This window comes from Poecilia reticulata, linkage group LG5, assembly GCF_000633615.1.
Source record: "Poecilia reticulata strain Guanapo linkage group LG5, Guppy_female_1.0+MT, whole genome shotgun sequence".
NCBI classification, from domain to species: domain Eukaryota; kingdom Metazoa; phylum Chordata; class Actinopteri; order Cyprinodontiformes; family Poeciliidae; genus Poecilia; species Poecilia reticulata.
In genome coordinates, this window is record NC_024335.1 from 2,246,532 (window position 1) to 2,260,999 (window position 14,468).

The 14,468-nt window shown below is 37.9% G+C and overlaps 1 protein-coding gene across 14 annotated transcripts in view; it reads right to left on the bottom strand.

The window, feature by feature from the left end:
- Positions 1 to 14,468, bottom strand: part of ptprt (protein tyrosine phosphatase receptor type T) — a 316,254-nt gene that overhangs the window by 115,233 nt on the left and 186,553 nt on the right. For 7 of the 14 annotated variants that reach the window (XM_017304830.1, XM_017304827.1, XM_008408308.2 and 4 more), the window contains exons 15-16: positions 10,770 to 10,806; positions 5,949 to 6,005 (exon numbers count right to left, since the gene is read on the bottom strand). In XM_017304830.1, the coding sequence (XP_017160319.1) occupies positions 5,949 to 6,005; positions 10,770 to 10,806 (94 nt within the window). The remainder of the gene's footprint in view (positions 1 to 5,948; positions 6,006 to 10,769; positions 10,807 to 14,468) is intronic. The other 7 variants (XM_017304835.1, XM_017304834.1, XM_008408309.2 and 4 more) reach the window with 3 other exon arrangements.

Sequence of the window (14,468 nt, forward strand, 5' to 3'; positions counted from 1 at the left end):
GCGGTGACGTATGGAGAGGGGGACGCCGCGGTGACGTATGGAGAGGGGGACGCCGCGGTGACGTATGGAGAGGGGGACAGTGCGGTGACGTATGGAGAGGGGGACGGCGCTGTGACGTATGGAGAGGGGGACGGTGCGGACGTGGGCAGGAAAGTAAGACATGTCTTACTTTCGGGGTACAGCTTATATTAGCCGACCCCCCTGAAACTCCCGATACGTCTTACAATCGGGGAAACACGGTATGTGTTTGTATAAAGTAGTTCTATTATCTTGCTTTTCTGCTCCACTATTGTGATCTTTAGTATTTTGGGTAATGTGCCAAAATAGTGGGAAACTCTGTCCAGCTGGCTAAATGTAGCATTAGCAAGAAAAATTCAAGTTCATAACACTATTAGCAAAAAATTATTGCACTCCAAACAGTCCTTTGCAACATGAGCATTGTACACACTGACATTGTAATGACCAGTAGTGGGCGCACTTGTGCTAGTGCACTAAAGCGGAGCTAACTTTTCATTTAGCACTATAGCATTCTTGCTAATTTTGAAAATGTTTATTGCATTTAGCCTTCCGTGAATATTTTTTTCTGGATAAAATCTAAAGCTCTAGTTTACTAGGCTGATGTGTAAACTTTCGGTTAAATAAATTTCAACATCTGTGTTGATTCTTATGTTGTTTATGTTTATTAGAGTTAGCAATACTCAGCAGCTATAAAACTGAAAATGCTTCCACTAAGTCCTGTGTTGGTGTACCACTTTAGTGCTATCAGAACTAATTATTAGGATTAGCCCAGGTAAACATTTGGTTAGCGGCGCCCACCACTGTCCACGGCGATATGTTAGCCCTATGTTAGCTGTGTACTTCAGCTGTCTTCTCATTAGAAATACCAAAGCCATGAAGAGGAGTCCTTTATATACAAATGTATTCATTTATGATCAGTTTTTGTTTCTTAAATCTTGGAAAATGACACATTTCCAATTACTTCACTATTTGATAGACATTCAGCTCTTCAGTAAAAGCTTTTCCCACAAGGTTTAGGAGTATTTCTCCTAAGTAAAGGTGACCAATAAACATGGCCAATGCTGTACAAGTCTTCTTATTTCTACTATTTATTTATAAACTGTTTTTCTTGTAATTACTGCAAGATCCACAGAGACGAGGTGAGACTCTTAATGCCTGAAAGAGTCTTGAAACTATTTCTCCTGGAGGGAAGATGAAATGTGGAAGTGAGAGGTTTAATGCTCCGGCTGTCTCTGTGGACCCCAGACTTCCCAGTCGCTTGGCCTTCCCAGTGACCGTCTGCTCACACCGGGGGAATGAATGACCAACCTACTGCAGGAAAACGGGAACTGCTTCACAAATAATACACTAATGGAGCTTTAAGTGAATCTGCAATGGTTTACAGAACTGGACAGAAGATTCTTGTTTGTTTCTGCGTTTTCATTTTAGCTTGTTGAACACAAACAGTGCATCCGAAAGGTTTTCACAATGCTTCACTTATATCTGTTCCTTAATCTTTACACAATTACCCCATATTGAAAGTGTGGAATTTTTTTTTTTACTTATTGCAACATAATGTGAAAATTTGTTATGTTTACAGTTTTTATCAGTAAAATATTTAAAACTTTTCTCCCTCTTTAAAACAATGACACTATGCGGCTTGATGGGTATTTTATTTCTGGACACTAATAATGCAAAATATAAATTACTATCTCCATTTGATAATACTGGCTGCCTGTTTTAGAGTAATCCTGTGAAACATCTCCGGCCTGTGAACGTTTGTATCATTTCTACTTACATCTCTTTTCTTGCAGTTTTTTTTCATCCCATTTTTATTTCGCTGACTTCGTGAGCACAATAAAATTACTAGGGAGGAATTAGGAGTAAAGCCAGAGATATTAAAAACATAATCTGATCCAAATAGAGAGAAGATTGATTCTCCCAGCTAGCGATGCTCTGCAGCTCCACAGGACAGCATATTAAAATGGGAGTTTTCTTTCTGTGTCTGTCGGACGATGAGACGTTTGAGACCATCTTATAAGTTTTAGTGAAATTAAAGTTTATTTAAAAAATTTGTGCAGTTTTTGTGTGAAGACAGAGTCATTTATTTTACCTGATTGTAAGCTATAAGTTGTAGATGTGAGTTTTTGCTTCTTGCTGTCTGATGAGTCTGATTTGAATGTTTAGTTTGGGGCTTAGTTTTGTGACCAGCTGTGGGTGGATTAGTGTTAGTATGGCTGAGCATGTTTAACAAGATTATTCATCTGAAATAAACCAAGCTGCTCCGTCTGATCTGCACTTCCTGTGTTTATATGACCAAACAACCAGAGCTACACATGGCCTGCTAGCTTTAGCCTGTCTGTGCAACCTGAAGGGAGAGTATTCTTATCCTGGTGTCTAGTAAAAGCATAAAATACACAACATTACCCACCTGAATCTTTTTTTTAAGGCCCTGTTGACATGGAGCTGGTTTTCAGTGAAACTTTAACCTTTTTTTGCAATGCAGCTGCTTGTTTACACGTCTGCGGTGATCGGACACAGAACCCTTTAGCAACCAGATCTCAGAGCGAAACTTTTCGGGAACACACCTGTCCAAGGTGTGAATTACTCTGCAGGTATTGATTCTACTCATGCACATGAACAGTAAAAACGGCAGATAGAGCTGTACTGTGTGCTGCTTCACCTGTCCAGTTTAACGTATCTTCTGATAATGAGTAAATATATTATTAGAAGGACGTTAAGGGTCAAAACACATCAGCGGCATGCTAAAATCACCGCTCCACGTGGTGCACAGACATGACAACTACAGCAGACTCGAGGTGTCTTGTTGGTCTGGTCTAAGTAGAAACACACTGATGTCAAAATGTGGAATTTTCTCCTAAAATATCTGAAAATATCAGCAGTTTCCACATTGCTGCTCTGTGTAAATAAAGTCACATTACTTTTGGATTAGGGCTACACTGTGATGCAGTTGGTAGCAACCATCCAGAAGTCAGGATATTACTGCAAAAACCCCAAACATGAGGCTGTATTTATGCAAAACCGATGTAATAATAATGAATAAAGTGATAATTCTCAAAGTTGGTGTTTCTTTACATATTCCTACAGTGCTATGAGAGGACATTTGTAGTACTTATAGGAGGACATTCCTGCTCCGGTCCAAACGTTTAAAGACATTTTTCACTTTTCTTTGCGTTTCTATTTTCACGGTCTTGTATTTTTGTATTTACAGATGGAGTACAGGATTTCACAATCAAGTTTTTGAGATTCACGGGACGCTTGTGAAGTCGAGCAGATGCGTGATTCACCAATCTGTCTGGTGGAATAATGCAATACATTTGTTTGAACATAAAAATAGGAAAAAACAATAATTCATGGGCGGGAGTCGATCCGTGCTGGCGTCTTTTCTCTTATTTTGAACTTTGATGTCGGTTTCTTCCAGTCTGTCTTTGTTGTTGAAGCCGTTTCTCATTCCATCTCTTTTTCCCTTAAGAATTCAGTGAGTGTGTCTTTCTTGTTTGCCTTTCTCTTAATCTATTTTATGTGTCAACTCTAAACTCGGTTGAATGTTGCTTGCTGACTGTGCAGCTACTTAAAAAGCCCTTCATCCTTTGTTTGTTGGTAGTGTGCCCTTAAAATGTCATATCCTCCCCAGATATTCACCTACAAACATCTTCTCCCCTTTTCAGAGTCTGACTCAATCTGCTGCAAATTTAGAGGGCAACCTGACTTACGAGGGAGGAAGCAGGAAGCACATTGTCATTACTTATGAATAAAGAGAGATGAGAATAAGGTGTACCGCGACTCAAACCAAACAAATCAGTCAAAAATTGCAGGTTTAAACTGCAGTCACATCTCCGAGTCGACCATAAACAAATGCTGATGGCAAGCAACCTGTTGCATCAGTATTGCAGAGCAGCGGAGTCAGTTACAACATGGCTCTGTACAGAACCAATTAGAGCCGACCTCGGCTCTAATGGTAACAGCAACTGAAGCCGACACAAAACACCAACGTGTTCACAAGAAGCGGGTTTGATGCGTCAAAAGGTCATACAATCACCATCGACGTAGAAATCCTGCTCCTCATTCAGCACGCCGATGCGCTGAGGCACTCTATCGGCTTTTCTTTTCATCTTTTCATTTCAGTCAGTTTTTAGTTTGCTTCTCCTCCCAGAGTGTTGAAAGCAACCATATGGAAAACACATCAAAACAAATGGCTGTCAGAAACGATGTGCCATGGCTTGTCCTTGCAATACTTCACACTCTGTTGAAGAAATTTGCATAACACTTTATGCAGACGTTCCTATGGAGTACAATGGGCTTGGTTCACTTTGGCGCTGCAGAGATCAGCCGAAGCTTACAGCACTAAGCACAGCTGAAATATACCACCGAGTTTTAAAACTGACATGCTTTAAAAATCACAGATTCAGCTTTAATGGTGGAAACCGATCACTCTATAAGCGTTTCATGTTAGAATCAATGATTGATTAATTTTGTGTGTCTCATGTGTAAAATAACCCAGTGGCATGGCACGGTTTATTTTTAAGCAGTTATGAGGCACAGCAGCCAAACCTGAAGCTGCTGCTGTGAAATTTGTTGCTAGGCAACCAAAGAGGGACTTTCCAGTGCCTACATCTCCCAGAATGCTGTGCAGCATTGAAGATTCTATCAGACGTATTATCTGTTGATGTTATTGCTCTCGTGTCCATCATGATCTATATTGTTATTGATTTATCGTCCAGCCACATTTTAAGGCTTTTTGAATGTTTTACTATGGAATATTTAGCTTAAAGTGCGGTGATGCGACACTTAGCCTTTAGCTTTAAGCTGGTTTTATGCTCATCGTTTTATTTACCGACCGACGCTCTTAAAAAAACAATGAAAATTCAGACATTTTCTTCAATCAGTGAAAGCACCAGAGACGCCAGGACAGAGTGTGAAAAGTGAACTTATCCCAGGAGAAAAGGATGTTTGGTCACCACAGGATTTAACAATAAAAGCTAAATATGAAGCTAATGCAGCAGCAGTATGTAACAAAGTTAAATAACAGAATTTTAGTTAACATTACCAACCATTCAAACGTCTGCTGGTAAAATGCTGAGCTGCCTGTGATGTCAGTGGAGTCCAGCAGGCTTTTAGACATCCTGACGTTCAGTTAAACGTTTCTTTCAAAGGACATAATGCATCCAACACTAAACACCGGTTTTATTCCAACGTTTACACAATCATCCTGCACTTTCATTTTCCACAGATTTTTAATGTCTAGACTTGACATGCAGCAGGGAAAACAGGTATTTAGCATTCATAAAGAGTCAGGGAAAAGGTCTAAGAGTAAAACGAAAGCAAGAAACTAACAATGAGCTGAATGACACCGTGAAAGAAAGGTTTTCATTTTTATGCAAATGAGAGCTGCCATCATCCCCTGCTGTTTCATCAAGTATTCACTTGGCTTTAGTTGGATTCGGACACAAGATACAGGCGAATATGCTGCGGATGGTTGTTTAAATTGTGCACTTAGGTGATATGAAATTAAAGAGTTTAACCTTTTATGGAGGTGATCTTTGGTGTTTGCTCACTTTCAAATGAAACATTTTTTATTAGATGAAACAAATACCAACACTTCTGTGATCCCATCGCAATCAGTAGACTGTCATCTGTGTAGCATGTGGGCTGACATGCAAGACAGAGTTGAGGTTCAACCACAGCCAGCAAACATCCGAAGCAGAGCAGACATGCAAACGAATGCAGTAAGATGAAGATGAGGAGGAACAACAACCAAGGAGCCCCAAAAAATGGAAAAAAACCAAGACAAATTAGGAAACAGAGGGATAAAGTGGAGGAGGTGTAGTGCAGGAAACAACCAAAATGAATTATCGTTTTGTGTCGTGTTTATGGTTGTGCTGTGACATAACATAGGGAAGAAGATATTCTGCCTATAAAGAAATAATCACCTTCGCTTGGGATGACTAGAATGTACGGCGTTGTTATTTGTCCCCTACCTATTACCACTAAGGCCAAGGGCCGCACGTCCCCGCCGGAAAGCATGAGAGAGAGGGAAGAGAGAAAAACAAACAACAACAAAAAAAAGGAAAAGAAAGAAGAAAAAAGTCTAAGAAAAAAGATATATCGGTTTATTTATCAGTTTCATTAGATCTGTCTAAGGAGAGAAGCTGCAGCGGTGAGAGATGGCACTAGCACAATGAAATCAATAGCATTTAGCTGGGATATGACTGGTCTGAGCGGCTTATCACCAGGAGGCGGCCTGACAGATGTGTCGAATATGCCTATTTAGTAAAGAGCTGACAGCGAATGCAGATGTGGTGTTAGGAGTTAACATCGGAGTCAGTCAGCCTGGACTGACGGGTTAATAGAAACAAAGGGACGAGAAAATGGAGGAAAGAAAGATGGTAAAAAAAAAAAAGAAACAAGAAAAAACAAAACTTTGTGGCAACTTAGAGAAAAAAAATCTGATTTCTGCTGGTAAACAGTTTTCATTCTAAGGAGGAGATAATCTGCTCAAACTCAAATCAGAGATTGTTTGAACGATATTTACTGTACAGGAGGTAAAACCATGAAAGTGGTCCAACGTTGAAACCACTGCAAAATCTTACCAGGTCAGATATTAGTTTCTAATATCTGAGTTTACGCCAAATAAGAGACAACTGACTTACAAGTAGCTTTTCAGTTTTTAGTCAGTAACTCATGGATATTAATAAAAAGTACCGGTTTCACAGACAGAATATTTCACTTATAACATGGGAACAATATTATCTGCCAGTGAAAGTAGTACTTTTTTAATCGATATTAATTTATTGACTTAAAACACATGTATTGTGAAAAACGTACTTCTAAGTTAGCTTTGTCTTATTTCACATGTACCAAGATATTTGCACTAGAAACTAAACCCAAATTCTTGTTTTTTTGCAGTGCAGTGGTTACATAACACACCTGGCCTAAAAGCTCAAGTTTGGATCCATGAGGCATATTTTGTGTCTTCAGTCACAAAGTTTGTACATTTTAAGCACTTACTTCTTTTACTTAATTCTCAGTTCAAATAAAAGTTAAACAGTCATGTTTCTTAGATATTTGTTCCTTATGAAGCTGAAACAACTCAGTTTCTCCAGGTGGATTTGCCAAACCTGCTGTCAGAAAATGTTTGTCTATTTCAGGGAGTGAAAACGTTTGTATCCGTAAAAACTTTGTTTTTCTCTCAAATGCATTTTAAAAATGCAAAAGGAAGATTTAAATTCAGACTGTCTATGAGGGGGAAGTAAAACTCTGAGTCATGTCATCTCTCAGTCAGGATGGAGAGGAAAACAGGACAGCTGTTCATAGACAGTTTCCCTACATGCTAAATATTAAGCACACATTTCTGAGCCTCTTTTACTGACGCATATTAACTTCATATCATATTATGGATCAGTCCTCTTCTAAAGCAAGGTCAGATTTCTAACATTAAACAAGGATCTGATGCAGACAGATGCTGAAGATTTCTTCAAGCTTTTTAGTTCCCATTTAAGTAAATGTCTGCAAATATGTAGCAGAATAAACTACAGATCTGGAGAAAATCCATCAAAAACCAACAGTTTGTTTAGAGTCTGTGATGTCGAGTTATTCTGTGTTTAAAGTTAATATTACCTGCAGTTTGATTGTTTTTATTAGTTTCTGTTTTCAGTTGAGCTGCTGTGTAAAGAGCTGACTATTTATTTCACTGCAGACAAATACAAAGTTTTAAAGCATGAGACAGTTTGTCTAATGATTGATTTAAAATATCCTTCAGTTTAAAGTAAAAAATTGATCCAAATATCCTTTAAACTTTCAAATATCTGCTGAGGCTGGAAGAAAAAAATTCAATTCAGCCTCAAGGCTTACAGACAAAACTTGTTTTGATAATACAACAAATCCAAGTCCACTGAACCCCAGCCCTAATAACCAGACAGCTGCTGTTTCATTTAGTTTTACAGTCAGAGGCCTTGATTTGTGATGATTTTCATTAAAGTTTGAAATGCTCCTGCAAGTGAAGCGTTGCTACTTTTAAAGAAATTCTATTTTAAAGCTTTTAAACATTGGATTTCTTATATGCCAGCTAATTTCAGAAGCATATCCTGCTTATAAAATGTGCGTCTGCTGCAGTGAAATGAACTGATTTCCATATCTGACTCATCTCATCTGCAGCAGACTATTCAACTGGAACACTAGTGGGTGAATGTTTCGACAAAACTCAAAGAAAATTCATGTTATAGAGAAGTTACATTTTGTAGAGATAAATATTTTGGACTATAACACGGGACTGGACCAAGGAAACAGGTGGATTTATAATTATCAGCACTTCACTCAAGGTTGAAAATATTTTTCTAAAAGGCCAAGATGGTGGTAAAAGGAGTGACTTTGGGCAACGACCAGCTGAAGCCTCAGTCGTTCTCTGAAAAGATCCTGAACACAAACTTCCTGTTAGAGGAAACTCAGAAACAGAAATGTGGAAACAGAGAGGCGTTTTCGGTTCTTTGAAAACGTTGAGTTCAAACGCAGCTGCTGGGAATCTCCAGCATCTGTTGTGTTCCTCGTCTAGTTATTACAGACGATGTCTGAATATTTATCCAGCTTCTTTACAGCAGCACAAATAAAGCTGCGTTTCTGTCCAGCTCCAAACTGTTGTGTCCCAGAATGCCTCAGAAACAAATGTTCCTGTATTTAGCACTTTTAACTGTTGTTTTTTGATAATATATTTAAAAATATTCTTTAAAGTATTTTGTCTGATCATGCAGCAACAGTTCAGATGGAAATTGGAAGAAGACATCAGATGAGCTGCATGTCTCCATCTTGAACCTCTTCATTGGTTTTGTGTTAAATCAGAAAAAACTTTTATATTTTTCATTTTTCGCTGCAGGTTTACGGGGTTGGTGGTTGTTCCTCTTCACATGGCTCCTAGAGTATTTTTCTGACGTGAGAAATGCAAACAATGTGCTGATTTCTTTATAGCTGGGGTGTCCAACGTGTGGTCCGGGGGCCATTTGTGGTCCTTGGACTAGTTTTGTGTGCCCCCCCCCAATTGCAGTTAAAGAATGATAAAAGTTTGGCCCGTCCAGCCCAGGTAGTTGATGCAGACAAGAGACTTTTTACCTGTAATCCAGGTGAAGATAATACTGATGGGTTTTTCTCACAAGTAAGTAAAAAGCATTCGGTTTTTATAATAAAAACCAAATACGTTTTACAGCAAAGTTAGCTTTTTTCTGAAACTCTCGCTTAAAATCAGCTTTCATTTAATTTATTAAACTTTGATAAGTATAACAAACGTTTCCTGCTCTTACAGCTGAACATAAATTTGTTCAATCAAGCACCAAAAAATTAGAAGATGCTTTTCTTTTATTACAGTAAATCCTTTTAAAGTTTTGAATAACATCCCTTTCATACAAAAAAAGAAAGAAAGAAAAACTATGTGCTGGATTTTAGTTTCCTTTTTTGTTTTTTGGTACGCAACTACTTTTGACTCTATAATTGTGTCTCACGTGTCAGAACATTTGGACTCAGAGAGCCATCTTTAGTTGAAACTGCATGTTTCACAGAATATGACTGAATTGCATTCATTTCTACTGGAATAGACTGAATGAATATGGACCGAATTTAAATTACTGGAAATAAATTTGACCTGTTTGGCTCAAAGTGCCTTCACATCATCATTTGTCGGAGGAATTTGCACTATATAGATAAAACTGAATTAAACTGTCAAATAAATGTCATTGTTCATGTTATTTATTCTAAAAAGCGTGAAAGAGTAATTCTAACCAAAATTGCTGCTTGTAATTTTTTTCTCATCTTGCAAAATTCTCTGATTGGAGTAAAAAGACAGACTCCATTTTCCCCTGAACGAATGATCCATCTGCACTGCCACTCATCACTGCCCACTTTAAAACTTTCAAGTCCTTTTAAATTAGATGTGGATTTTTGAAAATCAACTATTTTAGATTTGAAAAAGAAAGGTTTGCCATTTGTGTTTTGAAGAGAGCCACAAAGTAAAACGCATGTCTTCTCTGATACACACATACATGCAGACAGTCAGTGTCTACACACCTATAACCTAACCAAAACAAACAAAAAAAAAAAAACATTTGGTATGATAGATGAAGAAAAAAGCTACAAGAGAAAGAAATGTGCACAAATGAGTAATAAAGCCTTGATGTACTGTGGATGAGACAGAAGCAGAGATTGAAAATGTGGAAAAATCAAATCAATGCTTGATGCAGATGAAAAATGGGACAGAAAAAAAAAAGCAGAAGGTGAGAAAAATCGATAGCAAGCTGAAAAGCTTCCAAAAGCACACTGCCCAGCACACAAATGGGTGTATCTGCAAAAGATGAGCAGCAAATAAAGATCTGAGACACGGAGAGAGAGCCAGGCAGGATGGGGTGGAATCAGAAACGCTTCAGCATCCGTCCACTGGGTCTAATGAAGCTGATCGAACAGTCTACTGCGACTCTGATCTTTAAACACTGGTGAACAACACGGATGTGGCGTGAGATGGCAGAAGGAGAGCCGGACACAGGAAAAGGAGCAGAGTGTGAGAAACACTGGAGCAGAAAAGATGGACGGAGATGCTGCGGGAGAAAAGCATGCAGGATCACATGGTAGTGAGTAGTTGGCCTTTTTCTGCAGAGTGTTTGTCTCTTCTAACTGACTCCTACAGGTTGACATGATAACAAAACTACGACATGATCACTGGAATAATAAGAATAACACTTTAATGTTGCTGCGTATCAATGGAAAGGTGCTCATACCTTTGCGAGCCAGACGGACGCAGTTGATTTTGGTTTCCTGTGAAGAAAAAAAGACACACAAGTTGAGAAATATCACATAAAAAAACTCAAATATTCCATCAAGTCAAGAAATCAACACATTGAAGTTTCCAACAAGATCATTTTTGTATTTTTGCACGCTGAGTAAACGTCCCATTCATCTACTTTGCTCCTTTTAATGGCACATTTCTCAGAGTCACGTGTCAGAAATGCTAACTCTTGTTCTACTGCAGCAGCGGTAGATGAAGGAGAGCCTCAAGGCTCTGCCTTCACACCACTGCTGTTCCTGTAACATACAACAGTCCAATGTGGTTCAAATATTCCAGTTTGCTCTCAGAGTTCATTCATTCATGCTGCAAATGAACCATGAACCTTCCTGTCGACCAATCTGGGAATATACAGAAAAGCTCTGGAAAAGCTTTACGTTGGTAATCAGCATTATAGCTCTTTGAACCAGAGCTGGGATTCTTGCAGAGAAACATTTTGCCAAATTGTTTCCCTCTGGAGTTGAATCTAAATACCTGCTGTCAGGATCTTGGCTTGTTTTTGTTTTTTTTCTTCTTTTTTGTAGTTTTGTTCATTTGTTTTTTAGTTTGACCTGTTATATTTAGATCAGCCTCGTTTCTGTTTTACTTCAGATCAATCTGTTCCTCCTTTACTCCACCTGCTGCAGGTATGCCACACAGTAAGGCAGCTCCACACATGTACAGCAGGCCTTACATCTGCAGACATCTGTGTTTGCAAACCAAATGATAATCTTTCAAATTTGAAGCCTAAACATGCAGTATGTTGAAAAATGCCTGCATGGCAGGATTAGCATCTGGTTTTCTTGAAAATTGAATCTTTTGACAGTTTGTATGAAAGAAAGGAAGAGAAACAGAAAGTGGGACATCTTCAGATGTTCAGTTTTTACATGTTTTATTTGGTCATTAAATGGATTAGATAAGTCAAAATAATCAAACTTTAACATGAGATGAAGTTTAGTTGAAACAAGCAAAATTTCTAGAACTAGAATATTATTTCATCTACATTCAAGAAAAATGCATTAGATTTTTTTATCAACTTTAATTGTAATTTAACGGCTGAAATAAGTTAGAATATGATCTAAGTTTTAGTAAATTTAAGTTTTTAAAATTGGTTAAAATTTTATCTTCTAATTCAGATCAAATTAGACGAGAGAATTTTAACTAAAACACTTGGAAATTAATACTTTCTGAAACTATTTTTCCTGTTTTGAACAGATTATACACAGAAATTATAGCTAAATTTGTTTAAAATATTGTGTACTTCAGCAGTAATTTTATTTTCCCATTAATGGTGGCAAAGAGAAACAATCAGCTCAAGTCTACATTATTTTGGACATTTTTCTGTTTTGTGAGGAAACACTGGTGTGAAAATTTGGGCCGATTATTTGCTGTTTTGGTTGCTAACCAATATTTACTAGCATTAGAGACATTAGAGTCATAGTGCATGTTTCAGGATGGAGTGACTTTTTCAAGCATAAAACTAACTTAGTTTTGGAGATGCAGCTCGATATTTCCATCTTCCCCATGTTGTTTATTTCAGACTTTTCCAGTTCAGCCTGACTGGCTGGAGGACAAACCCAGTTAGAGCTCAGAGATCCACTGATGGCGACTTCATGCAGCCAAAGTCAGGAATGTAACCGTCTTCACTTCACATTGGCTCTCGACAAAGGAGTTAATTAAAATCAATTTTTAGATCAAAAACTTGGAAAAACTCATTCATGCTCATTAAAATTCTAAACAATTATCAGTTTTTTTGCAGCAATGTTCACTGCCTGAATGTGAGCAAAAGCCTCTAAGCGCTACAAAGAGAATGTTCCTCTCCTGTCAACAGACAAAGAATAAAAGTGCATTTAGGGATTTTGGAGTCTGAGTGCATCTTGATTGACAGCGACTGTCAGAAGGTAAAATCTTTCTCCTGGAAACTCCAAAACTGGCACTCTGAAGCTTGTTTAGTGTGTGTGTGTGCGCCGCTGTGTGTGAGTGTGTGTGTGTGTGGCGGGGGTGAGTGACATTGATTGTCGGAGTAGCCTGGCCAACCCCTGAGGCTTTTTACTTGTCAAGGAAGGTGTCTGGCTGGCTTCTTCGCGGCCAGGAGGAGCATGTTTCTCCATGCATGTCACAGTTCCCTTTTGTTTTCTGCCATTTCTTGCCCAATTTCTTTGTCCTCTTCCTCCTCCGCAATCCTTCCTCTTCAACAATCCCAACTTTGCAGCATTTTTCTCCCCAAATACCTCTTCGTCTACCTCCGAGATTCACTTCCTGTGTTTCGTCCATTTAACCGACGCTTTGGTCTGTTTTGAAATGAACTGATTGTGGCTCAAAGAAAACGCTTCACGTTTCCATGAATTTTAATTTTCTCTTACTGTTATGAATCTCAGCATTAAAGTACAACTATTACCATCCTGTGAACTGCGTTGAACACAAACCCAGTGGAGTAATCATGTTCCTGTGTGGTGTTACTTTGTGCACACTTTGATTCTGTTCTTTTGGAGCATAAGTGGCTGTTGATAGGGTGGTTAGGATTTCACACCGAAATCCATTTCACACTGAAATCAGTCACACAATATAAAAATCATTTGTAAAATATTCTGTGAACTATTTCAGAGGCCTGTAATGTTTTGGGGATTGCACATCTTTTTTATTCGTTTTTAACTGATCGATACAAACCAGAGATCTTTGCCTTAAACAAGCCCAAAAATCAAAGTTCACACACAGTAAAGCAACGTCACAGTGAGTTTTTAAATTGTTTAAATACTTTATCCTGAACACGAAGATTGGATTTTCAAGAAGCAACTTGAAACAAATCAGCAGTGATGATGGAGACTGACTAAGAAATGGCGTAGAGTCAGATTTTAGTGGTTAGATTAGTTTTTCTCCCACTAGCCCTGTTGGTTTCAGCTGTATTTACCCAGAATGCCCTGCGCTGTTGTCCACTTCCTGCTTTTGAGCGGTGTCCGGTCCGCTTGGCCTTCACATTAGAACCAACCATCTTTTCTTTGGTTGACTACGAGTTCACAGCTCACCAAACGAACCGGCTTTATACAGACTGGAGCTCGATTAAAGCGGATTGAATCGGGCTGATGTGAACCGTTAATAAAGTTAGTTTGGTTGTAGTTTTACTGTAAATTCAACAAGCTCATCTGAAAGCACTGCTTGAATTTACAAATTACATTGAGGTGACTTATTCTCACCAGTTTAAAATAAATCACTACGGTTTTGTATTTTACCATTTTTTCTTCCTTGTCAGGGAATTAAAACCGAATGATTGAAAACTTTAATATCTGAAACCTTTATGAAGGCAAATCTACTTATTTAACTGTTTTTCATTTCTTTTTTTCTTCTCATCTGATTTCATCTCATATAATTGTTGATTCTGAGATAATATTTCTCACACTAAATGTAAGAAGAGAGGGATTGGTATATTTTTAACAAACATGTACAGGGAGGCATGTATGAGCTGAATGGCTTATGAATTATTGAATTTCTTTGAAAGGCTGATTAACTAACAACGATAGTTATTATTATCATTATTATTATTATCATTATTATTATTATCATTATTATTATTATCATTATTATTATATTATCATTATTATCATTATCATTATTATTATTATCATTATTATTATTATTATTATCATTATTATATTATTAT